This window comes from Sinohyriopsis cumingii, chromosome 10 (genome assembly GCF_028554795.1).
Source record: "Sinohyriopsis cumingii isolate HCF-2022 chromosome 10, ASM2855479v2, whole genome shotgun sequence".
Lineage (NCBI taxonomy): Eukaryota > Metazoa > Mollusca > Bivalvia > Unionida > Unionidae > Sinohyriopsis > Sinohyriopsis cumingii.
This window is the reverse complement of record NC_142970.1, coordinates 114,222,823-114,250,816: the sequence shown is the minus strand read 5'-3', so window position 1 is coordinate 114,250,816 and position 27,994 is coordinate 114,222,823. Positions and strand designations below refer to the sequence as shown.

Below are 27,994 nucleotides of genomic sequence, written 5' to 3'. Positions count from 1 at the left end.
AGAAACATAATAGCAAATGTAGCGTTATAGTAGCGTGTAGCGTTATAGTAGCGTGTAGCGTTATAGTAGCATGTAGCGTAATAGTAGTATGTAGCGTTATAGTAACTTTATTCATTCAAATCTAGAAATATAATAGCAAATGTAGTGTTATAGTAGCTTTATTCAATTCAAGTCAAAAATAGAATAGCAAATGTAGCGTTATGGTAGCTTTATTCAATTCAATTCTACAAACAGAATAGCAAATGTAGCGTTATAGTAGCATGTAGCGTTATAGTAATTTTATTCATTCAAATCTACAAATAGAATAGCAAATGTAGCGTTATAGTAGCTTTATTCAATTCAAAAATAGCAAATGTAGCGTTATGATAGCCTTATTCAATCAAAAATAGATTAGCAAATGTAGCGTTATGGTAGCTTTATTCAATTCAAGTCTAGAAATAGATTTATTTCTCTAGAATACAAAGTGAAAAATGAGAAAAAAAGAACTTACGGTATTCCGAATTAAATCCGAAAATAATCTAAGAATTAAAGACACAAATCCTGGTAATAAAAGGTCCTGAATGAAACTGAGATCAAGTCCCGAAGAGATCCAAAATTGAAGGTGATGACGAGTATTTTATAGCCTATGAAGTACTGATGAGTTAACAAGTCTCTTGGTTGAATCACAGAAATATTAATCCAGTTTTTAATTCAGTATAAATTTCAATAAATGTCTCTATACAAGAATTTTGTCAGAGCACTTTTTTATTTACAGAGAAAATAATCCCTTGAATTCAATGATTTGAAGAAAATAAAATTCAGCCCAAACTGTTTACTACATAATATAAGTGCTGGATGTTAAAGCACGACTGGTAAACTTCTTAGTCACAAGATAATATAGTTCTCTGCTTGACCTTAGGTCACAATTATTTTTTTTTTAAACAACCATTACCGAATGGAAAATAACCTTCTAGATTGGTCTAATGAGTCTTGTTTATTTACAACACAATAGCCTATAAAATTCATTTAGGAATCTCCAAAACCCTGACCCTGATAAACATATTTACTCCTTCTTTGCTTACCTGAATATTATTCCTGATAATAAGTTTATACACATAGAGAATAATGAAGCTATTTATTAGTTCTTTACATTAAATGAAATAAATATTAAAAAATTATTTAAAAAAACAAGCAGTTCAAGCAGAAATGAACTAAGGTTTGGACAAAGTCAAGTCCAGCATACAGTGTTACATTACAAGAACATATAATGGAATACAACATTTTAAAACTGACAAACAAACAATTAAATTAAATATTCATAACAATATATATACATGTCATCCACTCAGAATTGTCTCGCCAGGCGCGTGCTGGTTTCTCTACTTCCTGTACGTCCGACTAGGGGCTCCAAGGACCTGAAAGAATAAGAATAAATAAATTAATGACCGAAAAAGACCTCTATTTTAATGCACAGTTATACATCTTTAACTCCAAACAAAAAGTATACTATCTTTATTACGATACCGATCACGATCAATATAAAAATAGAATCGCAAACATAGTATTATGATAGCTTAGACATTACATTTCTGTAATCTGTCTCCTATACACACATTTATTTTCCAACCTGATTTTTTGTTGTTGTTGCTTCTTTTCTTCTCTCAAATACCATGTTTATAGCGATCTAAAAAGGACCTCTATAGAATAATGGGAGGTATCCCACCCCCTATATATCCAGTTAGGGGCGCCATAGATCTAAAAGAAAGAAAACACTTATAACTTAACAATATGTTTCAGAGGATATATCTATATAATATAATGTTGAGACATAATAAAATTATCTTATATAATCTGAAAATGGCTCCTCTATCATCGCTTTCACCACTATATTTGAGAGCACCTAAAATATAAATTTCAAGGAACTTTCTAAGTCTTACATAAATGCTAGTCACCAAGTTTTACCTATTCTAGGTACAAAATGTATTTTGTTTAAAAACAACATTGGGAAAGGGATCTGTGTTTTCAAGAGACGTCGATCCCGCAGGACTATGTTATGAGGCGCTAAGCGAGGTAGGCAGGCCTGTGTGGGAGCCAGTGAAAATAAAAAGCAATGAACATCGACAAACAATACAAAAATACTTGGGAAACAGAATGTGAAGTTTCGAATTTTAAACTGCAGTGACCTTTAAAGTTCAATGCATTCAGCATTAAAATTTTATCACATTTAAGCCAGAAAAGTCTTTGTGAAAGGTCACTTCAACCTTTCTTCGTTCATCTCCCCCCATGCTAGTGTAAACTTCAAACTGGAAGCATTCCAACTCAAACAACTCCGGTGGCCTAGTGGTTAGAGCGTCGGACTAGCATGCGGGAGGTCGTGGATTATATCCCCGGCCGAGTCATACCAAAGACTTACACAAATGGTACTAACAGCCTCGCTTGGCGCACAGCATTAAGTGGTCAATGTTAGGACTGGTCGGCCTTGTGTCAAGATAATGTGACTGGGTTTGAGATCATGCTACATGTCTGCGTCACGATGCCCCAGTGCTAGACATAACTATAAACTGCCACACTGCAGACATCGTAGCAACACGACTGAAAAATTGTTAAAGCTACGTTAAAAAAACCAAATCCAAATTCCAACTCAGTGAAAATTTTATACTTTATTGTTCTTATATACAACTAAACCATACATCCAAAGGGAGGAGAGGGAAACGTGCACCAAAATACATGTTTAGAAAAACAGGGTGTCACTTCTAAATTCTTACCAGTCACAACCATAGCTAAAGTACAGAGAGGTGCCCACAAATTAAATGGCACATACGACGAAAGAGGTCGGTTTGTGGAAAGGAATCGCACAATGGCGCTTTAGGAACGATTACACTTTGCAAAGCAATTGCCCAACAGTGATAGATCGAATACCGTGACACATTTTCCTTGTGAGTTTGAGTAGATGAGTAGCAAACTTATATTTTAAGTACGCATGACTCAACAGACACCATTATGTCCTTACTGTCACTCAGTTGGTATTATCTGAAAGATTTACAGACCAGAAATAGGAACTGGACTGAAGCTTATGGGCGGAACACATTATGCAATGGAGGTCCTTAGAAGTTGATATCCGAAAATCCATATCGACAAGTTATTACACCGTACGATATCCATTAAACATGTTATTTGATTATCCCTGCCGTAAAGGAATCAGTAAAAATATCACTGAAACTAGGTCACAATCCCCATCCATAAGATTTAGGCATTTTGTTTTATGTATTCTTCTGATAGACAATTGATCAATATAACCTAACAAGCATATTAAGTCAAAACTGGCTACATTGACGTTCAGGAGGTATAATTGACTCATTGCAGTTTAACTGCACTCAGCAGAATATGGCTCGGGATAATTTGTTTGTTAACATTTCGGCCTAAAACAAGATTACACACACACACACACACACGAGCGCGCGTGCGCGCGCGCGAAATTAAACGAGTAGAATAATTGTTATTTACATTCTACCACGATAAAGATAAATATATCCAGATAAGAGAAAACGACAAAACTAAAGTAAAATAATTAATAGCAGAAGAATTAACTAGATGTATATAGAGGATTTATTATTAATGTACAATTAGTGGGGAGGGGTAAGTGTTTGTATTGAGAGAGAGAGAGAGAGAGAGAGAGAGAGAGAGAGAGAGCGAGAGAGAGAGAGAGAGAGAGAGAGCGAGCGAGAGAGAGAGAGAGAGAGAGGAATTAATGGATGGGTGTACTCTTTTGTAAGGTAGCAGGGGAGAGTTTTGTAAATCGTACCACGTAAAATTTCTTAACTAACGGCTATGGTGTGACTTTCTGCGTTATTATTGTGTAAATGTGTGCATAAAAAGTGTCCTTTGGACCTAACGTCTGACTCTGTACAGTAGGCATGCGTTTTATCTGTTTGATTCGCGTTCTTTTTCGAGTAGAGAAGAACCAATTACCCATAATATGGTATAAAACCCAACAGATCCTTACTGACCACTGCCATCTCACCTCTGCGTGGGTTCGAGTCTCGGATTCGGCCAGTCTGGTTATGTGAAAGCTTGTCAGTAGCTTCTCGTGGGTCGGTGGCTCTTTCCGGGTTGTTTCGGGTTCTTCCTCCACCATTGATACTGGCCGCTATGTATAGCCTATCTTGTGCTAAAAACATGGCGGTAAACCCTTTAACAAAAACAACAGTGATCAATGCTTGATTAAGCTAGTGCGGGGCCTGTAGCATATGTTATAAAGGGGCCAAAATTTAAAAAAAAAGAAAACACATACATATTAAAACACATACATTTTTAACTTGCATATTTATGTAATTGTAGTTTTTCATTTGCTAAACAGCCAGATAATACGACAAATATGTCTGACATTTCTGAAGGTGAAGTCAGTATAGTACCATAGTAATAGAGTAAGTGCTGAATCAATGAACCGGAATTGATAGCTCGAAAGCATTTAGCGCGGGGCTCTTGAATGTGCAGGGCCAGTAGCATGTGCTACTTTTGCTAATATGATCCTCCGGCACTGTGTAATATCCAACACGTCCCTATTGACAAGGTTTGGATAACGGTGTAATATCCAACACAACCCTATTGACAAGGTTTGCATTACGGTGTAATATCCAACACGTCCCTATTGACAAGGTTTGGATTACGGTGTAATATCCAACACGACCCTATTGACAAGGTTTGGATTACGGTGTAATATCCAACACGTCCTATTGACAAGGTTTGGATAACGGTGTAATATCCAACACGTCCCTACTGACAAGGTTTGGATAACGGTGTAATATCCAACACGTCCCTATTGACAAGGTTTGGATAACGGTGTTAGATTTGTTGTCGTTTTTGTTGTTTTGGGGTTTAACGCCATTTTTCAGCACAAGATAGGCTATACATGGCGGCCAGTATTAACGGTGGAGGAATAACCCGGGAAAACCCCCAAAAGAACCACCGACCCACGAGAAGCTACTTGCAAGCTTTCTCACATACCCACATTGACCAAACTCGAGACTCGAACCCACGCAGACAGAGGTGAGATGGCAGTGATCCGTAACAGTGAGCGCTTTAGACCACTCGACCGCTCGGGGCCCCACGGTGTAAAATCCAAGACGTCCCTTATTTGAAATGCTTTTGATTACGGTGGATCAACAAACCCGCACCCCCACCCAGTCCCCAGTATAAAATAGCGTAATCAGCAGAACCGATTGTATTATAAGAACAAGACAAATGTGTAGTTGTGATACAAGTCTGATTTGATTAGTTTCAACTGGATTGGTGTTCATGCGACACTTTCTGCAGATATGGCCAATTAAAAATTGCCAAAGGAAATGACGTACTTGATCTATTTATAGCTTATTTTCAGTTGGGCAACGAAAAGGCAGTATTCCATTCAGTGCTTTGCACTTGCATATTAAGCGGCCCCTGGTCGTGGGTGTGGTAATATACGTTATTAACATTCTGTTCCTACAAATGGTCTGAGAGTTACAGGTCACCTAAGGTCAGCTCCAGGCCCTCACTCAGTTGTAACCCTATATGCCTTATGATAACATTGGCGTGAGAAACTAGTGTGCGTGGGTATTCTCCGTTTGAGTCAGTCGAACCTGGTCATTAAAGTAGTTAGACCAAGCCATATTTTGTGTTATTTAGCAAAACATAAAATGGTGTCAGAAGTGAAAATTTTGGAATAAGTTCGATTTATATCATTAAGAAGTATATCTCCATAACAATACTAAAATTTGGATACAGACGTTTATGTGTTAAATGTGACATGTAGAAACTCAATCAGTCACCTGAAATGGACTTTATTTTCCACCATCTAGCAGAAACTTAGAGGAGGTGGAAGCAGACTATGCAGTTTTACTTAGATGTTGCTCTAACGGATAAAGAAGACAAAGAACAATTCAGTGCTTTCCTATATATTATTGGTCAGGATGGTAGAGACATTTACAACCCATTTACATTTGAGGCCAATGAAGCTGAAAAAATGGCTCCACTTATTAAGAAGTTTCAGGACTACTGCTGTCCGAAGCAGAACATTACAGTAGAAAGACACAGATTCAATACAAGAATACAACAAAAGAATGAAACCATTAACCAATATGCAACTGAACTTAAATTGATTGGAAAGAACTGCAAATTTGAATGGTTAGAGATACAATTGTCTGTGGGACTAATTCTGAAAAGTAAGAGAAATACTTTTACGAGAAGATCAACTGACATTACAAAATACACTGGGTATCTGCGGAGCAGACGAAGACTCCAAAAGCAGATTCAAAGTATGCAGAATGAAGCAGCTGCATCAGAAGTTCATGGTGTCAAAATGAAGAAAAAAGAAACGAAAATGTCACAACCAAAAATAGTGGAAATGTTTAATATATGAAATCAGACTCCATATTATTCAAATGTGATATATTTGGCAAATTACATGCAAAAGGTAGGTGTCCAGCTTATGGAAAAACTTGCTACAGGTGTCGAAACCAGCATAATTTTCTGAAATGATGCAAGACAAAACGGTTGCATGGCATGCAAGAATACTCCAGTGAAGAGGAAGAAACATCTTTTGTAGGAACTGTGACAAAGGCAAACACCGAAATCAGTGACAAAGAATGCTACTTCATGATACTGATGCCAAATTTAAAACGGATACTGGCTCGCAAGTTAACATCATTCCAAATCACATTTTTGAAACAATGAACATCGACAAGGTTGAAGTAAAACCAACCAAGACCTGTCTCACAAGTTATTCCGGTGACAAACTAATTGTCATAGGCAAATGCAAATTAAACTGCATGAATCAAGAACTTGATTTTTATATCACAAAAACAAACAAACCGCCCATTCATGGGTTGAAAGCGTTTCAGGATTTGCACTTAATACAAGTAGTTTGCAATGTTCACAGGATTAAGGACAATCGTATCGTGAAAGAATTCCCCGTGTGTTCAAAGGTCTAGGATGCCTGAAACAAAAATATTATATCGCAGTTGACAACAGTGTGAAACCTGTCATCAATCCACCAATGAAGGTTCCTACAGCTTTACGAGAACCACTTAAATCAACTTTGGAAGAGATGGAACAGAAAAATTTAATACGTAAAGTAGATGAACCAAGAGAATGGGCCAGTTCATTAGTAGTTGTTGAAAAACCCAAGTCGGGAAAACTACGAATTTGTCTAGATCCGAGAAACTTGAATCAAACTATCAAACGAACATTATCGACTTCCTACAATTGAAGATATAACCACAAAGATGGCTGGAGCCAAGGTTTTTTCGAAACTAGATGCCAATCATGGGTACTGCCAAATATCCCTGGATCTGGAAAGCCAGTAATTGACAACATTTAACACCCCGTTTGGTAGATATTGCTACCTGAGAATTCCATTTGGTATTGCATGTGCTCATTAAGTATTCCAGAAACGCATGGCACACTGTTTTGAGGACCTGCCTGGGGTGAAGACTGATATAGATGGCATAATTGTTTGGGGAACTTCAAAGGAAGATCATGACGGAAAATGAAAAATGCTTTAAAGAGATGCCAGGAAATAAATCTGACACTGAATTTTGAAAAATAACAATTTGGGCTAACAGAAGTGTGCTACGTCGGACACATGTTGACATCATCAGATATTTAATCTGATCCAGAAAAAGTAATGGCAATCACAGAAATGACCGTTCCAACGGACAAGAAAGGAATTGAAAGATTTTACTAGGTACAGTCAACCACCTAGCGAAATTTACACCAAATACGTCTACAGTGACAGAGCCAATCAGAGCACTTTTGAAAAGTGAAACTGAGTTTGTTTGGGAAACTGCACAGAAGCATGCCTTTGAAGAGATCAAAGAGTTTCTAAGCAAAGAACATGTGTTGAAGCCTATCATTGTTAGTTGTGAGGCATCAAAATCAGGACTTGGAGCAGTGTTGATGCAGTCAGGCAAACCCACAGCATTTGCATCAAGTTCTTTGACAGATACAGAAACAAGGTATGCACAGATTGAAAAAGAACTGATTGCTATGTTATTTGGTCTTCAAAGATTTAATCAATATACTTATGGGCGTCAAGTACAAGTTGAATTGGATCATAAATCTCTGGAATCAGTTCTCAGTAAACCTCTATCTGCCGCACCGCCTAGGCTTCAGAGAATGCTTTTAAGACTACAGAAGTACAGTTTTGACTTAACGTATTGTCCAGGAAAAGAGTTAATTGTAGCAGATACATTATCGAGAGCATACAGACAGACGAACACATCTGAGAGGAACATGGATAATGAAATTGACTGCAATGTGCACATGATCACGTGAAATATACAGATTGCAGATACACAGAAGCAATAACGAATGGAACTAAACGTGACAATAAAATGACCAAATTATGAGAAATAATTCAAAAGGGGTGGCCAAATGATAAACATCTCGTACCTTTCGAAATAAAAAATATCTGGAACTGCTGCTGCACTGCAGAGATGAACTTTCAGAAATGGACGGATTAGTTTTGAAAGGAGAGAATATTGTAATACCAGATGCTCTTCAGAAAGAAATGCTAAAAGAGTTGCACAAAAGTCATATGGGCATTAGTAAGACAAAGCAAAGAGTAAGAGACATTATGTATTGGCCTGGCATGAATGCACAGATTGCAGACACAGTATCGAATTGTTCTACTTGCCAGGAATACGTAAAGTCAAATAAAAAAGAACCATTCTTGTCTACACAACCTACTGCGCCATGGGAAATGGTTGGAACAGATTTACTTATGTGAATAATTACAACTATGTCTTGACAGTAGACTATTGCTCCATATATTTTGAAGTTGCCAAGTTAGAATATACACGAGCAAGCACAGTAAACACACACACACACACACACACACACACACACACACACACACACAGAGTCAGTTTTTTTGCAAGACTCGGAATACCACGAGAAGTAAGGAGTGACAATGGACCACAGTTCTCAAAAGAATAAAGTCAGTTTTCAAAAACCTGGGGGTTCAAACACACTACGTCAAGCCCCAAGTATGCAGTCTTCTGGACCATTCAGACTGTCAAAGGAATTCTCAATGAGGCAAGGAGAGATGGAAAAGTCCATATTTATCGATATTGGAGTATCGAAATACATCAATTGATGATATAAGATCTCTGACACAATTACTGATGAGTCGAAGACTTCAATCGACTTTACCTACAACCAATATACAGCTACATCTGGAAGTTATAAAAGAGAGAAACTTAAAGTGGAAACTGGGTGAAAAGAAAAATCAACAAGAGAAACAGTATGACAAGACAGCTAAAGAGCTTCCAAATCTGATTTTTGGAGACAAAGATAGAATCAGAAGACAAGATCATTGGGAATCAGTTGTAGTCGTCAGAAAAAGTAGCACTCCAAGTTCGTATGATGTGAAAATCCAGGATGGTGCTATATACAGGAGAAACCGAATACATCTGTTACAAACAAAAGAGACTACCAGAGATATATGATACATACGAAGATACTAACAAGGAGGTCACTGAACTGAATGACAAGACGCCATGCATTAGTTATCAATGAGCCAAACCAGACAAGAGATATTCGAACAAGGAGTGGACGCTTACTAAAAATAGCCTGCAATATGCAGATATTTTGTTACATGGATTCGATATTTTTTCTCAATTACAAAAATTGTGTCTTGTGCGTATTAGAAACTGGAAGTGTTTAAGAACATAATAACACATCTGTTATATCACATCAGTTTATATGCAGTGATACCAACTGGACTGAATAACAAAATATTAGAAATATAGGTTTAAGTGAGAATGCCAATATATCACCATATACCACGAAACTCATTTGTAGGGGAAGTTGTGGTAATACACGTTATTAACATCTCAGGCCTCCCTCTGGAAGTAGAGACCATAGAAGTGTTTACCAAAGTTGAGCGTAAACTAAAAACCAAAGTGATGAGAGCAAAAATGGCCACAGTTTGGGGCTTCGAAAATGTAAAGACAGGAAAACGAATCCTCACTGTGGTAAAAGAAGATGCCCCAAAAATTCCAACATTTTTTTTATGTAATGGGATTTAGGTTGAAAAGCTGGTTTCGGGGGTGCGAGAATTACTGGAAGTGCTCTAAATGTCAGCAAACAGGGCATAACCCCAAGGAATGCACAAACTAGAAGGTACAAACAACAACAACAACTTACGCTAGCAATGTTGCTAGTAGTCAACCAATAACCAACATTGACATTGACACACAACTAAGTAGACTAATACAGGAAATAAGAAAAGAGGGAAATGAATGGGGAGACAAAACTGATATCTTTGTAAATAACGAACTCATGACCGGTAAGGTAAAGAAATTGACGTAACAGAGATAAGGGACATGTCACCAACCCCTGAATGGGAGATAATCTTAAATCCCAATAAAACAGGGAAAATACAATTTCCATACAAGGGAAACCCAATAACACTAATAGGTTCTCTCACCCACAAGAGGAGGAAAACTCCTTGGGAGACGAGAAGGAAATAACGGAATGTGAAGACAGAAGGGAGCATGAAACACCTGACCTCTACTCCCTTACCAAAACTGAGACTAAAAAAAAGGAAAGCCATCTCCAGGTCGAGTTCATCCCGGGAGAGAGTCAATAGTGATACAGAACATGAAAGTCCACAGACAATTTATGAGAACAAGGAGGATAAGATCGGGGGGAGGAAAAAATTAAGACAGGAAAGTGACAGCGAAGACCAGTGTGAAGTGGACAACAATAAAGACTACAGTGAATATGACATTATGACAGTAATGGAAAATGAAACGGACTCAAAACTCACGGAACACGACAATGGAACGGAAATTGATACAGAAAATACCACAGACCAAACGAGGATAGAAATGACAGAAGACAATACAACGGAGGAAGTTACTCCAACATATATTTAAAAAAAGGGGGGGGGGATCCAGCGCCCCCTCAAACAAAAACAAATTATTTATTCAATAAACTAACATACATACTATACTTTTATAACTATATTTTAAATAATAATCACGGTATAACCGAAATGCGGTAACCTGGAAGGAAAATGAAAAATGGAGGGAAAAAATGTTCGTGTTTCATCTATAAATGTAAATGGGATTAATAAGGATAAACTAATTAAATTATGTAATGAAACCAATAATGACATTCTATTTATACAAGAAACACATAATGGGTTCACTAAAGAATTAATGGCACTATGTGAAGATAAAATGAATGGTGTACTGATTTTAAATGATTTTAAGGGGGAAGATGTAAGAGGAGGGGTAGCAGCACTTATTAAAAATAAAAGGGGATTAAACTGGAAAAGGGAAAACGAAGGAGAATTTTTTAAAGGGAGGATGATCCATATTATAATAGAAGATGTCCACTTTTTAAACGTATACATGCCCGCGAACAAATATCGTAAACAACAATTTTTAGAAAATTTATCTAAATACATGGAAAAATGTACCATGGAAAATTTAATTTTAGGGGGAGATTTTAACTGGGTGGGGAAGAATATAGATAGAGATGAAGAATTAACTACAAACGATGTAAAGTTTAAACCAGAGCTGGATTTTTTCTTAAACAAACACAAAATGGTAGACGTATATAGAAAATTAAATTTACTTACACGGGAATACACGTATGAATACAAAATAAACAAAAGGAGTAGATTAGATAAATTGTATTGTACCAATTATAAAAAAAGATATATAAAGAAGCAGGCATTACGGATTTTAAAGTTTCAGATCACAAGTTAGTATATTTAGAAATAGAATTGAAAAATAAACATAAATGGGGTAAAGGGAACTGGAAAATTTTGGAGGAGAAAGATTTTATCGAAGGAATTAAATTAGAAATTAAAAAAAATTATAGAGAAGGGGAACATAGAAATTTTAAATGAATGGGATAAACTAAAATCTATATTTAAAAAGAAAGCTATTACATATTCAAAAATTAGGAAGGAAAAAATGCGAAAAGACGCGATTAAAAGACAGCTAGAAAAAATTAATTCAAATGAGAGAGAAAAAATACTCAAAGAGAAATTAAATCAGATATTAGATGAAGAAAACGACGAGAGAGAAGTAAGGGCGGGAAAATTTACAATATACAAAAAAGCGGAGGGCCTATATAAAAGAGAGGAGTTAAGGAAGGGGGGGGGGCGAAAAATATATTGAAACTTTAAAAATTAATGAGGGAAAGGGGGTATCCAACAGGAAGGAAATTTTAAAACACATTGAAGAATTGTATAGTAAGTTGTATACATCACAACAAATTAATAACAACAGAATAGAAGAGTACCTGCAAGGAATAGATTGCGAGATGATATCACCAGAACACAAGAACTCATGTGATGATTTCATCTCAAGAGAAGAAATCTTAAATAGCACGAATAATTTGACTAAAGGAAAATCCCCAGGTAGAGATGGACTCTCCGCGGATTTGTATATGAAATTCCGTGGCGAGTTGTCGCCCATTTTAGAATGGTTATACAATAATATTCACTTGAGAAATGATACTATGACAGAAAGCATGAGGGAAGGGATTATAACACTAATATACAAAGGGAAGGGAGATAGGGAAGATCTAAAAAATTGGAGGCCCATCTCCCTCCTAAATACGGATTATAAATTATTAAGTAAAATTTTAGCAGAAAGAATTAAAAAGGGAATGGATAAAATCATAAACATAAATCAAACATGTGGGGCCAAGGGGAGGGGCATTCAGAATAACATTTTAGTATTAAAACAATTATAGATTATATACAGGAATGTGGGCTAAAAGGTGATATGGTACTTTTTGACCAGGGAAAAGCATTTGACAGATTAGAACACAACTGTATGCAAAAGGTTTTCGAAAAATTTGGATTTGGAAATAATTTTCAAAAGTGGACTAAAATCCTGTACAACAAAATAACATCAAGAGTACAGGTAAATGGAGCGAGCACGGGAAAATTTGATATACAAAGATCAGTGAGGCAAGGATGCCCACTGTCTATGCTATTATATGTAATAGCGATTGAGATCCTAAGTATAATAATAAGACTTAACAGTCAAATTGAAGGTATTAAAGTTCCAAATATAAAGGACGAAATTAAGATGCTACAACATGCAGATGATTCTACTAACTTTATAAAAGACCCAAACTCCTTCAAACACCTGGAAAAGGAATTTGAAAAATTTTGGATTTTGGTCAAGCTTCAGGGTCTAAAATCAACCACGAAAAAACAGCAATGTTAAAGATAGGAAACTGGTGAAGCAACCACCCCGGACAGCCCCCCCCCCAATCAAAGATCGAGTTAAGGCCCTGGGAGTCTTTTTTGGGAGAAGAGATAAAAAGGAAAACTGTAAAAACATGAAAAAGAAAATAAAAGAAAATGTGAATATCTAGGCACTAACGCCATTATGTATAATGGAACGGGCCCAGGTGGCCAAAACATACATGTATTCTAACATAAACTATATTTTAAAATCTACAGAAATAGAAAATGCCATATTAACCAAAAAAGATAATGACATTATTAATTAGATATGGGATTATAAAACCCACTACATAAATAAAGAAACTTTATATAGAGCGAGAGAAAGGGAGGTGTTGCAGTACCTAATCCCATTTTAATTAAATATGCCAATATTTTTAATAGATATAAAAGATTAAAATCTGAATCCAACCTACCGCCGTGGGAAGGGATATATATATATATATATATATATATATATATATATATATATATATATATATATATATATATATTGGTACGGTTATACTATGACGAATAGGAGGGAAATATATCAAAATAATAAATTAAAAAAATATTAGAAATACCTAAGAAGTTCAGGCTTGTTAAAGAATTACAAATTAAATATCGCGATAAAACAGAGTTATGGGAAAAAGATGAAAAAGATGCATACCAATGGATAAGAGAAGATACAACAAAAAAAAGTAGGAGTAAAGTAGAACAAGAAAATTTAGGAGTAAATTGGGACAGGGCCTGGGGGCACTGAACAAATTAGGATTACTTAAAATTCAAAGTCTCTGCTTCAAATACATGCACAATGCATTGTTGACAGAGAGGTGGCAGTGAGATGGCACATGATCAGAGAGTATCGCCAAAATGTCCCCTTTCAGTAAATATCATACTATGACATAATGTGAAAAAAGAAAGGATGAAAGACTAAAATTAATAGGGGAAATATGTATAAAAAAAAGACAAATATTAAAGAAATAACAGTTTATTTTTAGATGGGAAATTTGACAAAAATACACTTTTATAAAATTACAGATTACATTGTTGTAATAATGAGGGCCTCTGCGCAAATAATAGTGATAGGGAGATAATTATGAAATAACTTGTCAAGAAATTAGAATCCTGAGGAGAGGAGGAGAAAATGGGGATGAGAGGGAGAGCTTCGGCTGGCTACCCACTAGGGGTGTGATACTGTCAGTGTGCATGCCAGAGCCTCCAACTCATCCCCAGACCCAGACATGAGTCCCAACAAACCTTAGGATCCAATTCCAAATTTTAAAATTTCAACTGGTTTTAAATCCAAAATTTAATATAAATTAAATAGGAACCCCAACCCAATATAAATTACATAAAATTAAAATTGTAAAATTTTTAATAATCTGGAAAAATTTGAAAATTTCAAAAATTATATACGAAGTTTAACCGAGTTTAAAGTTTTTGAAACTTTAAATTTTGTTTATTAATTTTTTTCTTCTTCCCAAAATTTAACCTATATAGATAATTTTATAAATTTACTAAATTATAACAAGGTTTATATAGGATTCCTAACTACCGGAACGATCGCCAAAATTCTAAATTGAAAATAAATTAACGGAAAATAACATAAAATATATTGTAATGGATTTTAAATCCAAAGAATTGAAATAAGACAACTGGGAAAGAAAAAAAATTGATTTATACTTACTTTCTCAAACAGAAAATATAGCATACACACAATATAGCACTAATACACACAGCAAACACTGAGACTTTGGAGACCTCTAGCAAAGGCCACAAAACTTACAAGGGAAGGGACTTGGAGCAAGGCGAATAAAATCAAGCTCGGACGAACAACCCTTTAGATAACACTAGGGAAAAATAAATACCCCATCAAAAACTCAAATTAAAACCTTTGATACAAAATTCTTTATAAACAGAACATACAACATATCTGAGGGGGAAACACACAAACTTAAAATACTTTTTATATGTTTTTTAAAAGGGGGGGGGGCATCTGTCTGGTGCCCCCCCCCCCCAAAGACATAACAACGGTGGGTAAACAAAACATGCATTAAAATTTTGAAAAAAACATAAAAAAGATATAGTAACAAAATAAACTAACCCCGTTAGAGAAACTATTTTGGTTAGAGGTTTCGGTTTGACGTTATTGACCTTTCATTTTTTTCGTATGAAGTTTTATTTTCATAAATGGACTTCAAAACAACTGGTCTGTTCACCCTCTCTGCTGCTTGAGAAATGCATACACCAAAAACCTTTTACTATTTTGGCATAAAAGGCTTCTGTCTAACAATATGCTGAGTGCAGTTGATGCAAATTGTAAATTAATACGCATATACAAACACAGCACATATTGTACAGACATGTATCAAGTACGTGTTATTTACGCATATCATTTTACTAAACGTTCTTAATGTGCTTTCACTAAACCACACAAATGAAAGATAGGAACGAATATACCAAAGGGTACGGTTTCCCAGCTGGTTTCCACTTCCTCATGATTCACTATTTATCTTCCTTTTTTACTCCATTCAGTAATCTGTCATAAACTGAGACAGATGTGTTACAAAATGTTATCCACACTTGCTTTTAAAGGTAACCTTCAGCAGAAGGCGCAAGATTAATATTACGTGAATTGAAAAGTCTTTAGTAAAATTTGTTGACACCTCCTAGTGCTTTAAAAACAGGTCTTGTTATTTAGGTCTTAGAAGTGAAACCCTGTTGTTCTAAATTTGTCGACCGCTCCGGTGGCCTAGTGGTTAGAGCGTCCGCCTCGGATGCGGGAGGTCTTGGGTTCGATCCCCGGCCGAGTCATACCAGAGACTTAAAAAATGGTACTAACAGCTGCCTCGCTTGGCGTTCAGCATTAAGAGGTTAGTGTTAGGAATGGTCGGCCTGGTGTCAGGATAATGTGACTGGGTGGGACATCATGCTACATGTCTGTGGTGCTAGACATCACTATAAACTGCCACATTGCAGACATCGTAGCGATATGACTGAAAAATTGTTAAAGCTACGTTAAAAATCAAAATCACATCACATCTAAATTTGTCTCGTGTGTGTTTCACTGTTTCAAATAAATAGTAATATAAATTTTATATAAAAATGTTGCAGAGTTGCTTTATCCCAAAAGTTTCGGGAATATTACGCTTGGAACTTTGGTCTGTATTCCCCCACCCACTGGAACATTTAGTGCCACGAGTGGATTTTCCGCCTCTTTTGTCAATAGTTGTTAGGATCTCGTAATGAACATGAACTTGCCGGAGTCGGTGTGATATATAACTGTATATTACATGATTACCTGTATGTTTTATTCTTTATTTAACAAGTACCTCACCAAAGTGAGGCTTCAAATAATGGTCTATAGACTCATTGAATGTTCCTCTCCACGGATGTGAAGAGGAAACTTGTCACACGTTCAGCACCACAGTGTTCAGCGACAACACTATGTCAGGAAACAGATGATGAGATAATGAAGAGGCAAAGAAACCAGAGTTACGTTAAATGGTCTGAAATTCAATTTGAATAAAAATATTTCAATTGATAAAAGCTGATATTGTTTAGCAACATTGAATATCTTTGAGAATAAGCAACCAATAAAGAATCTAAAAAAGAGATTGAAAAAGAGATTGCAATATTCTTGTGAGCTCTATCTTCTAATATATAACATTTTGCAGCTTTTTTTTAAAGAATTTTATTTATTAGCGTTTATTTCCTTCCATATATATAAAAGAAACGCAAAATAGAGGAGATAATAAATAACTAATAAAGGGATGTAATCTTTATAGAGTAGAGGGCAATCATTAGAGCTGTAATGCAACGAATTCTGATATCGGCAACTTCCTACTTTTACTGGAAGTAAAAGCTGCTAATTTAGTCCAATTTTCCTATTTAGAAAATCAACATTTATTGATAGTATCTTTTAAATATGAAATGTGATTCGTGACTATTTGAATCACAGTGACTCGTAGAGTTGGTTATTTAATATACCTGTTTTACATGTACTATATAACAATACAAAGAGGACACTTCTCTCCCTTGTAGCGTAATAAATTCGGTAGCGATGTTTAGCTCAGGCATTTGACCTTGCATGCCAATCCAAATTCTGGCTTACAGCCATACCTGTAAGGAATGCAAGACAATTTTCCCACGTCACCGCTCAATATGGCCATTTTACGTAACACTGCATAGTCTCCTTCCACCTTCTCCACGTTTCTGCTAAATGGTGTTAATTAAAGTCCATTTCAGGTGACTGAGTTTTTCCATGATGTCACATTTAACACATAAACGTCTGCATCCAAATTTTAGTATTGTTATGGAGATATACTTTCTAATGATATAAATCGAACTTGTTCCAAAATTTTCACTTCTGATACCATGTTATGTTTTGCTAAATAACACAAAACATGAACTGGTCTAACTACTTTAATGGCTAGGTTCAACTGACTCCAAACGGAGAATACCCACGCCCACTAGTTTCTCACACTAATGTTATCATACGGCATATAGGGTTACAACAGAGTGAGAGCCTGGAGCTGACCTTAGGTGACCTGTAACTCTCAGACCATTTGTCGCGACAGAATGATAATACCGTATATTACTACAACTATGACACTTATGTATGGTCGCACCCTCTCTGCTGCTGAAATGTGTGTGTAATTAAATCATTATTATATTATATATCAATAATCGAATCTTACACTAGTAGATTAGCTCTAGAAAGATTAGAAGTAATCAGAAATCTTCCTGTTCATGATGCTCTCAAACAAAATCTGCAAGAATGCCAGGAAGCACAAGTTGAATATGCAAAAGATAAAGAACACTATTTTTAAACCTGTTACAAAAGTTACTGAAAGAGTTGGAGAAACTACTGAGGGTTTTCTTCTTGCGTTAAAACAGCTGAGCAAACTGAAAATATAGCAAGAAGAACTTAACAGACAAAAAAGTTTTTAAGATATCTTCCAGGCGAAGTAGTTGCCGCTCAACCACAACCTGCCCCTCTGTCACAACCAGAACTTGAAGTGTTATGTATTTTTGATTTAATTATATCTGATTTAATGCACATTTATTTCAATTAAATTGTTTGTCAGTTTTATTTTATATTTTATTTTTCATTAAATGATATTGTAATGTAAATTTATTCACTGGTGATATATTGTTTTAGAAAATAGTTTGACCTTGCCTTTTAGTTTATAAACACCAGGTGTCGATCTAAATCCTGACCTTGTTTCAGAATTTGTAGAATCTTCGTAAAACAAGTTATATTTTATTTTAAAATGATTGGTTGTTTCCAAGGTCATGATGGGACTTTGATTTTAAGATATAAACAATTGTTTTTATTTTTTATTTCTTAGAATAAAAATGATTTTTTTCATCAGAGTCACACTGGGTAAACGTGAACTGTAACAAATTTGCTTCTTTAAACTTCCGGAAGATGATCACTTGACCTATGTTTACGTTTTAGAAAGGCCATATAACCCATGTTTTGGACAATTAATATCAGTAGAAGTTGGGCTGTTAAACTTTTGTATGTTGTGCTGTTTGGACTTATTTCAAATTACTTGGATTCAAAAGGATTAATTCTGTTATTTTTCGGGGGGGGGGGGAATAAATAAATAAATAAATAAATAAATAAAAATAATTAAATAAATAATAATAATAATAAGAACTTTGTATAGCGCCTAATCTTTAGAAGCTCTAAGCGCTTTACAACATTAGACAACACGTATAACATAAAAAACATAATGATATGATTACAAAAACAAACACCATGAAATTAGAAAACATAAAAAACATGCTGAAAATAGTTAAGATCGAAGAGAAACATTATTAGGTCTTTAAGTTTGTTCATACGTGTGCTCATGTAATGTGGAACAAGGACAGGCTTTTTTTATTATAAAAATTTATTCAGCTATCAAAAACCGGAATGATCATTTTTATTTCTACAAGGAACTGTAGACTTCAACACTACATATTGTAGCATACGTCATAGTCATCCACCTTGGATTGATCTTCGAGATTCGAACGTGAAATCAGACGAACATTTTGTTATTAGGACTTCAAAAAATTTATTCTTGGATAATTCTATGGTTATTTTGGGTTTTTATTCTATAAAACTAAGTTCATATTTTTTCAGTTTTTACAGAATCTTTCCTGGGAAATAAATTATTGTATTTTTTCAAAGCTTCTTGTTTTCACTCTTTCTTGTGTTATTGTTTATTCGAGCCAAAACAAGTGACATAAGAGAAGGTGAACAAATACTTGAGGGTGATGTTGGTGAAGAACCAGAACCTAAACCAAAAAAGATAAAACTAATATAAGTGAAAACTTTAACCCAGGAATTATTGATGAAATAAATTAAACAAATCTTAATGACATTGATTTAGCTAAATTTGGATTATATTCCTATTATTATAGGAAAAAATATTTAAAACCTGGATATCAAATAGATTTTAAAAAATGGGGAAAAGGGGTGTATCAAGCAAATAAAGGTACCAGCCAAGCCAGAGATAATGATCCTGAATTTATTAAATATCTAACTAATATATATAAACTTGAAAACATTATATGAGGATTTCCAGCGCAGAAACAAGCTCAGATGGCATCAGAGTTTTTAAGAAAATCTGATGGTCAACCACGTCCATTTAGTAAAAATGTTTAAACCTGAAATTATTAAAGAACTTGAAAACCCCGCTAAATTAATTGATATAGCTGCATATGGTATCACGGTACCAATTGTTTTTCCATATACCTCAATGCTAATGTTTTGTGAAATAAATATACTTTCTGTCCTACTTGGGCATGCATGTCACACACTGTCATATAGAACAATGCTAGATTGTCAATTTGACAATGACATAACCAGGTACTCTATTGCATTTAAGAGAGATAACTCTACTGGAACTAGGCAGGAGTAAGAGTTATCTAGTCACAACAAGCACATTTTCAGCCATGTGTACCATATTTTAAAAAAATCATAAAAAATACAAAATATGATCTAGATAGAAATTAACACAAACTCACATGTTGCTAAGAGGCTCAACCTTTTTTTAAGCCAAACAGAAAGTACAACTCTTACATAATGCACCAATCACAGCTAGTGTTGTTCTTTAATTCTGAATACAATGTTCCATACACCTTAAGCTCCGCCCACCTGGACTTGCGCAATTGGTACCATTATACCTATAGCAAACCTTAATTTTTCCAATAATCTGTGAAATAGTTCAGGACTGTATAAGTAACAAATATACTTAGTCTCACTTGTGAAAAACAATTTGATGAGGTACTAACCTATGTCTTATATGAATGTGTATAGAAATGTCATTGAGCTGTTTGAACTATTGTTTTCTAACTTTTGCTTCACCATCAAAATCATCTTTTGAAATAAAATGAATTCTTTCAACTATGAGTTGTATCTTATTCATATCAGCACTTATTGAACTTCACATAGGTGATATGGGATAAATCACATTATGTCATATTATGTAATAACTAGGTCAAAGGTCAATGTACCAAATAGTATGTACCTGTCCTACTTCAAAATGTACAATTCACCTAAAAGAAAGGAATTTATATTTGTTTGGTAGGTGCAGAACTTAACATCAGAGACAGGTGGACATGACCCAATCTTATTAAAAAGTATAAGCTTTGACCACTTTACACTATCTGCAGATACAAGAGGTCACTAACCACCAGTCCTCACACAAAAGTCCACCTACCCATCCTCTTTGTAACACAAATAGTAAGCTTTCCTCCTTTGTAATGTGAATAAAATTGTTTCAATAAGCCAATCAGTCACAAAATATAGTAAATCACAGCTTCTAAGTGGTTATGTTGGATTGGGGGGTGAAATTAGGGGAATAAAATACAGAAAAATGCCAAATATAAACACTAAGTATAGCACATCAAATGGAGTTAAAAACAGGAGGAAAGTGTTTATCTAAAAGGGAGAGGTAGCTTATGATAAAGGAATTAAAGGAGGCAAAATCGGCAATGCAAAAAATGAGAAGTGAAAGTTTGATGACCTTACCTTGGACAAATATATGGGGAAGGGCCCAACAGGTCCAAGGACAGCCCAAAGGCAACTGTGCTATCACATCCCTTACAGGTACCCAAATTTCAAGTGAAGTTGTGTTCATTTCCATCTAATATAAAAGGGTGAATAATTTAAATAATATAGATACATATAAAGTATATTTCTTCTACATAAGAATTTAATAACATGTAATTCGCATAAGATAGAGAGAAACTTATCTCAGATCCAAGCAGAACATACCTAATCAGTTTTTAAACTTGTAAACTTTACTGTGAGAAATTATTAAATTGATTCTACTTACATTTGCATCAAGATTGAGGGCTAATATAATACTTCACAAATCTTCTCTTTATTTTCATAACCAGTCACTGAAAATGTGAGATTTTATTTCCTTGAAATGTTATGACTGGTGTAAGGGAGATAACTGAATGATATACATAAGGTGTGGTACTCTAATACATTATCCATGTAATATAGATGAGTTCATCAACAACCTGTATTAACTTCATTGCAATTAAATTATCTCAAAATACATTACTGATAAAGTGAGAACCTAACATTTTGACTCCTATATTTAGTGGAGACCTCAAGAGTCATGTAATTTTAATTTCTAAGATGATGCAGCTCTTTCATATCACATAGTTCATATTTTCTACAATGCCAGCATGTAGAGTGCAGCCTTCCATAACCATGCAGATATCATCTCATGCCAATTTGGATTCTTGCGATGGGATGCAAAGTTTCAAGAACAGTGTGGATTTTAATGGAATGAATACACACTGTGTGACTAAAATGGTTATCATTCTGTAATGTTGGACCAAACATGGAAATTCCACAAGAGCAGCTTGACGGAAAGAAATAGGATTAATTGAAAGTCAATAGTAGATTATAACTGGGCTTAAACAAGTGCCAATGGGAAATGCTGACTTAAGGAAACTGTTCTTGTTTGTTGGTGTTCACTGCTACTTCAACAAAAGGGAATGCAAGAGAACTGAACTAACAACATGAACAGTTTCAAAGCAGGAAAGTGTATAATAAAAAAAGGACAATTAGAGCAGGACAATTCAAATCAAAGTGGGAAGGGATACCATATCCTTAATAAATTACCTAAAAATTACTCATGCCAGAACATCCCACATGGTACAAGTGATCTATCTACAAATGTACTTACAGTGTTCTCTATCCTTGTTTATGGCATGCCTTACAAGAACAAGATAGCTGTTTTTGTACACATGATTTTTCATCTTTTGCAGGTAAAATAGCCAATATTTAGCCAAAATCAACTATATTATGTTCACATAACTTATTTTGTTGCATGCATTCCAATCTAGGAGGTAACAGCACATACATAAAGGCATCAGGTAACACAAGTCTATATCTATCATAGCTATAGTTATCAAAAGTCCCCATCCAAAGCCAACCTGTGCTATTTTCTGAAGATTTCATACATTTTATTCTTAAAGAACTTTCAATATTTGACCAAAACTGTTCAGCACACATTTGTTTTCCTACAACAAACTAGTATAGTTCATAAATGCCGCCCACATGTATCCGTTTCTATGGATACACTGTGAGGCTATTCTTTCCTCTAGGTATCACGGTACCAATTGTTTTTCCATATACCTCAATGCTAATGTTTTGTGAAATAAATATACTTTCTGTCCTACTTGGGCATGCATGTCACACACTGTCATATAGAACAATGCTAGATTGTCAATTTGACAATGACATAACCAGGTACTCCATTGCATTTAAGAGAGATAACTCTACTGGAACTAGACAGGGGTAAGAGTTATCTAGTCACAACAAGCATATTTTCAGCCATGTGTACCATATTTTAAAAAAATCATAAAAAATACAAAATATGATCTAGATAGAAATTAACACAAACTCACATGTTGCCAAGAGGCTCAACTTTTTTTTAAGCCAAACAGAAAGTACAACTCTTACATAATGCACCAATCACAGCTAGTGTTCTTTAATTCTGAATACAATACACTTAAGCTCCGCCCACCTGGACTTGCACAATTGGTACCGTTATACCATATGGATATGATGAAAAATAAAAATATACAATGCCTCAATTTCTTCAAAAGCGAGCACCAGAAAAATGGTTTTCTGAGGTATATGGAGCTGTAGGTGATTTAAATAAAATTAATTGGAATGACCCAAATCGAATACAGTTTCAAAAAGCGGTATGAGATTATAAAGAAAAGAGAGAAGAACAAAGACGACAACAAAAAGAAGAGGAAGAAGAAGAGGCAGATCTTTATACTCAGGTGAATGGAAAACGTCTAAAAACTGGAAGTGGCTTTGTTACTCAAGGAACTTGTCCTGACAGTGTTCTTTCAGATATTGAACGATTAGAAATTCTGATCGGATGAAAACGAGCAGAAAATGTTTCTCCAGAAATTCTTAATGAAATATCTGATAATTGGCGAAGATAGAATACAGGCGGCTTTATGGATATTAATGTTTATCGATCTCTCATTAATGAAGTCGCCGATGATTACTACAACGATTGAAACTTGTAATTAATCAACTTGTAATTGATTTTGTATGTATGTGGATGGATAGATGGATTGATGCATGTACGTATGTATGTATGTGGATGGACGAACAGACGGACAGATGGATGGATGGATAGATAGGTGAAGGTAAGGATAGATGCAAGAGTGGAGTTGAAAGAGAAGCAAGAATGGTATTTCGATCTAAGAAGATATTCAATATTCCAACAACCACATATTGCATTCCGTCTTTAAGAGATATTATCGGGAATGATTGGTTGTCAATCAAGGAAACTTAGCCTCGGTAGCATTTAAATCGTGTAAAAGTTGGTACTTACATGTACCAGTATTAACTAGTCTCAACAGGGATTACATGCCTTTAAAAAGGCATCTTATTATCCCCCCTCCCCCGTTCATTATGGATTAAAGTCAATAAATACTAAGAAATTCATCTCCATCTAATGCATATTTTACATAGATATATATTTAATAATAAGAAAGATTATAATTAATGGTATACATTTTTCATTATCTTTTTTTTATAGTTATATGTAATTATAGGTGTTGCTTGAAAACAGCTTTATTGATTAAAATATTTCTTTCAGAACATACTTTAAAACTTTTTTGTGTGCATCTTGTGCTGGTGTAAACTGTTTGCGATACGAATCAGACTACAGCTGAGAACGTTTAACCTCATGTTAAGCATAAATAAATATGCGAACATCTTTTACGCTCCAAATTCTACACACAGTGCATTACCACTTTCAAAGACGTCACCGAGACTAACACATGACTCACCATCGGCACAATAGCTACCAAGACGATGTACCAGTTAGACCTGAAGAAATTTGTTTTAAAACCAAAGATCAACAGATTATATAATATCGATTTCGGTAGTGTGTGGAACAATCTACACAATAACTTTATCGACCCAATTACCACAGACGTGTGCTTTAAAGTCATACACGACATTTTACCTGTAAACGATAACATGTTCTTAAAACGAATTACGAGGACCAAATTATGTTGCTGATGTTGTTGTTATTGTTGTGGGATTTAACGCCAATTTTCAGCACACGATAGGCTATACATGGCGGCCCGTATTAATGGCGTAGGAAGAACCAGGGGAAACCACCCTAAAGAACCACCGACCCACGTGAAACTACTGGCAAGCTTTCTCACATACCCACATTGGTTGAATCTGAGACTCGAACCAGCGCAGACAGAGGTGAGATGGCAGTGATCCGTAACGGAGAGAGCTTTAGACCACTCGGAGCACCACCAAATCATGCACTTTCTGCGGTGAAATTGAAACCCCATACCACTTATTTTTCGAATGCAAATTAGACACCTGTTAAAACTCGTGGCGATCAAGTGGATTAAGAAACTTGCATGGAACAGTTTTAACACCTTTTACACTTTTTGAGATTTGGTGTCACTCCCGTAGCCCGAGTTCGAAAATCTTTGTAACCTACTGGCAGCCGAGTAAAAATACGTAATTTGGTTTAAACCACAGGTGCTCGACGCGAGCTTGATGTTAAGAAAAAAATAATAATCTAAAGGAAAAAAATCATACAGAGTGACAAAAATACCCTAGATTACCCCCATGACCCGTTCTGACATAGGACCCTCTCTATCATAATATATAAGAGAGAAGGTACGGAACTTCCGAGTACTTCGCTCCACCCATGACCCTCGATTTCCTCCTGCTATTTCCGTCTTTAAAGGCACGCGACCATACTATATGGCTTGTTTTACTTCTGATATATTTTTTCTATCCATTAAGCCATCATTGACTTTTCTGCGTTGTACCAAACTGAAGTTACGGGCTCCGAAACGTGCGATTTTCACGAAATTTTCCTTTGTGGACACTTCCGTGCTCATCCGAAAACCGGTGACAAGAGCGATATGGACAATGTTTTCAACTCTATGGTGCATCATTTCTTGAATTACAGAACAGCGGTAGATGCAAAAGTAAGTTTTTTACTTAACATGAACTCGATTCAACCTTAGGAATTCTGTTCCATGCAAGTATTATACATTGTCTTCTTCACTGCACAACACATCGTATACATGCATCTCTATTTTCAAAATAGGCGGCACTAACGTCAACGCCGAAATATGATTGGCTCAAAAGGTTATTCTTATTATCATAGGAGCACGGAAGTGTCCACAAAGGAAAACTTCGCTAAAATCGCACGTTTCGCAGCCCGTAACTTCAGTTTGGTACAACGCAGAAAAGTCAATGATGGCTTGATGGATAGAAAAATATATCAGAAGTAAAACAAGCCATATAGTATGGTCGCGTGCCTTTAAAGACGGAAATAGCAGAAGGAAATCGAGGGTCATGGGTGGAGCGAAGTATTTGGAAGTTCCGTACCTTCTCTCTTATATATTATGATAGAGAGGGTCCTATGTCAGAACGGGTCATGGGGGTAATCTAGGGTATTTTTGTCACTCTGTATGATTTATTTTTCCTTTAGATTATTATTTTTTTCTTAACATCAAGCTCGCGTCGAGCACCTGTGGTTTAAACGCGTTCGATCACAAAGAAACCGTTAATGTGGACTCGCTACTATCATTCTTTCTCTCGAGACTAAACTGTAGGGTAAAAGATGACTTTCAACAATATAAGCTTGTTGATTTCTTTGACAACAGGATATTATCAGGCGTTTTATGCAGCATGTGTTCTAAAGTTTCGAACTAGTCATCACCCTTGATACACGACACCGGTTCATTCCTTCCCACGCGTAGCCCCTTTCCCCTGCGTAGGCAACTAGCCGGGGTTTAAATGTCAAACTAAAGCTAACCCTCAAAACCAGAGCACCACGGCTCGCTGCAAATTAAACGATTTTTCCGCCGTTACAAATTATCATAACGGAACATATTTCACACTTGCCCATCAGTTATCGTATTTATTGTACTCAAACTACATTGCACTTGTACTGAAACTACATTGCACTTGTCTACTTATATGAACCTGTATCCAGGTTCATAATTGTAATACACACCCATATTGAACACAACTTTGTCACCTCATTAACGACTGTACTTTTTATACACATTTGTCACAATATCACACACACCCATATAGTACTAATATTAGTACCCTTACTCGTTCCTTGTGGACAGGGTACTAACATGAGCATATACGTGTTAATGGAGCAAGCCGGGTGTGATTCACACCCGGCACTCTTTTAGCCTAATAATAACACTTTCAACATATTCCTTGCATATAATCCAATAAAATGAGTAGTCCTCTTATTTAATACAGGAAGTATCGAAAATCATTGTAGAAATAGTTGTAAAATCTCGTTTACCTTTTTTAGCCGATATTTTCGTTTAGATCGTCCGCCATATTATTTCAAATAATGATTACTTCCGTTCTCAGCCTCGTTTGTTTGTGTGCCATATAAGGACATTGACGCCTTATTTGGAAATGTCAACAAATCCTAGTAAAAATTTGGCGCCGTTTGGGTCAGAAATTCTTCGCATTAAAAGTAAATACGGTTTATCGGCAACTTTGAAATTTCACCAAGAAGCGATTATTCGCACTTGATTGATAATAATATAGCGTAGAATATCCAAATATGATTTGGCAAGCTTTACGTAGAAAAGAGGTAACGGTGAGAGTCTCGCGTTATCTGTCATGGCGGACAGAATGAGGTTAGTGTAACCATGCCAATTTATTTTATCGTGTAAGGGCTTAATAAATTCAAAATAAGCCAAACTTCTTTCACAACATGATTATACTTATGTAGTTGATTTCTACACTGTTTGTTTTTCTGACTTTAGTGATGATTTGTTTTGCTCCATTACATGATATGGGATCAGTTCGTAGCCTCAACCACAACAAATCAAGTTGAGGCCACGACATCGTAGCTAACACCCATATTGAACACAACTTTGTCACCTCATTAACGACTGTACTTTTATACACATTTGTCACTATATCGCACACTCTGACTTTCTCAAGTCTATTATCCCTATTTTCCTACTGAAACCGTCCGACCCTTGTGTCAACCATACGCTTTCTTAAAGTCATATGTGAAATTCTTGTACATCCCATTTATACATTACCTTATTATATTTTATTGAACCTCATTTTATTTGCGTTCTCTCATGAAATTGCATGTCCCACGTTCCCATTTATGTTTGTACTCAATAACATTCGACACCACTTCTCTGTGTTTACATATTATGTATACGCTTCTACATTTATCAGAGAAC

At 35.4% G+C, this 27,994-nt stretch overlaps 1 protein-coding gene across 4 annotated transcripts; it reads right to left on the bottom strand.

The window, feature by feature from the left end:
- Positions 1 to 314: 314 nt before the first annotated feature.
- LOC149791061 (uncharacterized) lies at positions 315 to 27,567 on the bottom strand. 4 transcript variants are annotated; one of them, XR_016423921.1, is made up of 5 exons: positions 27,085 to 27,567; positions 21,252 to 21,366; positions 3,949 to 4,168; positions 1,607 to 1,734; positions 1,318 to 1,394 (listed from the first exon to the last, which is right to left on the bottom strand). XR_016423921.1 is itself a non-coding variant. In XM_089972984.1 (4 exons), exons 2-4 carry the CDS (start codon positions 21,364 to 21,366, stop codon positions 1,378 to 1,380), a joined length of 300 nt encoding a protein of 99 aa, XP_089829110.1. In that variant the 5' UTR covers positions 27,085 to 27,564; the 3' UTR covers positions 315 to 1,377. The 4 variants fall into 4 exon arrangements, 3 of the variants coding, with proteins under 3 accessions (XP_089829110.1, XP_089829108.1, XP_089829109.1); XM_089972984.1 differs by lacking the exon at positions 1,607 to 1,734 and having other exon boundaries at positions 315 to 1,394; positions 4,001 to 4,168; positions 27,085 to 27,564; XM_089972982.1 differs by lacking the exon at positions 1,607 to 1,734 and having other exon boundaries at positions 315 to 1,394; positions 27,085 to 27,552.
- Between the last annotated feature and the right edge of the window lie 427 nt (positions 27,568 to 27,994).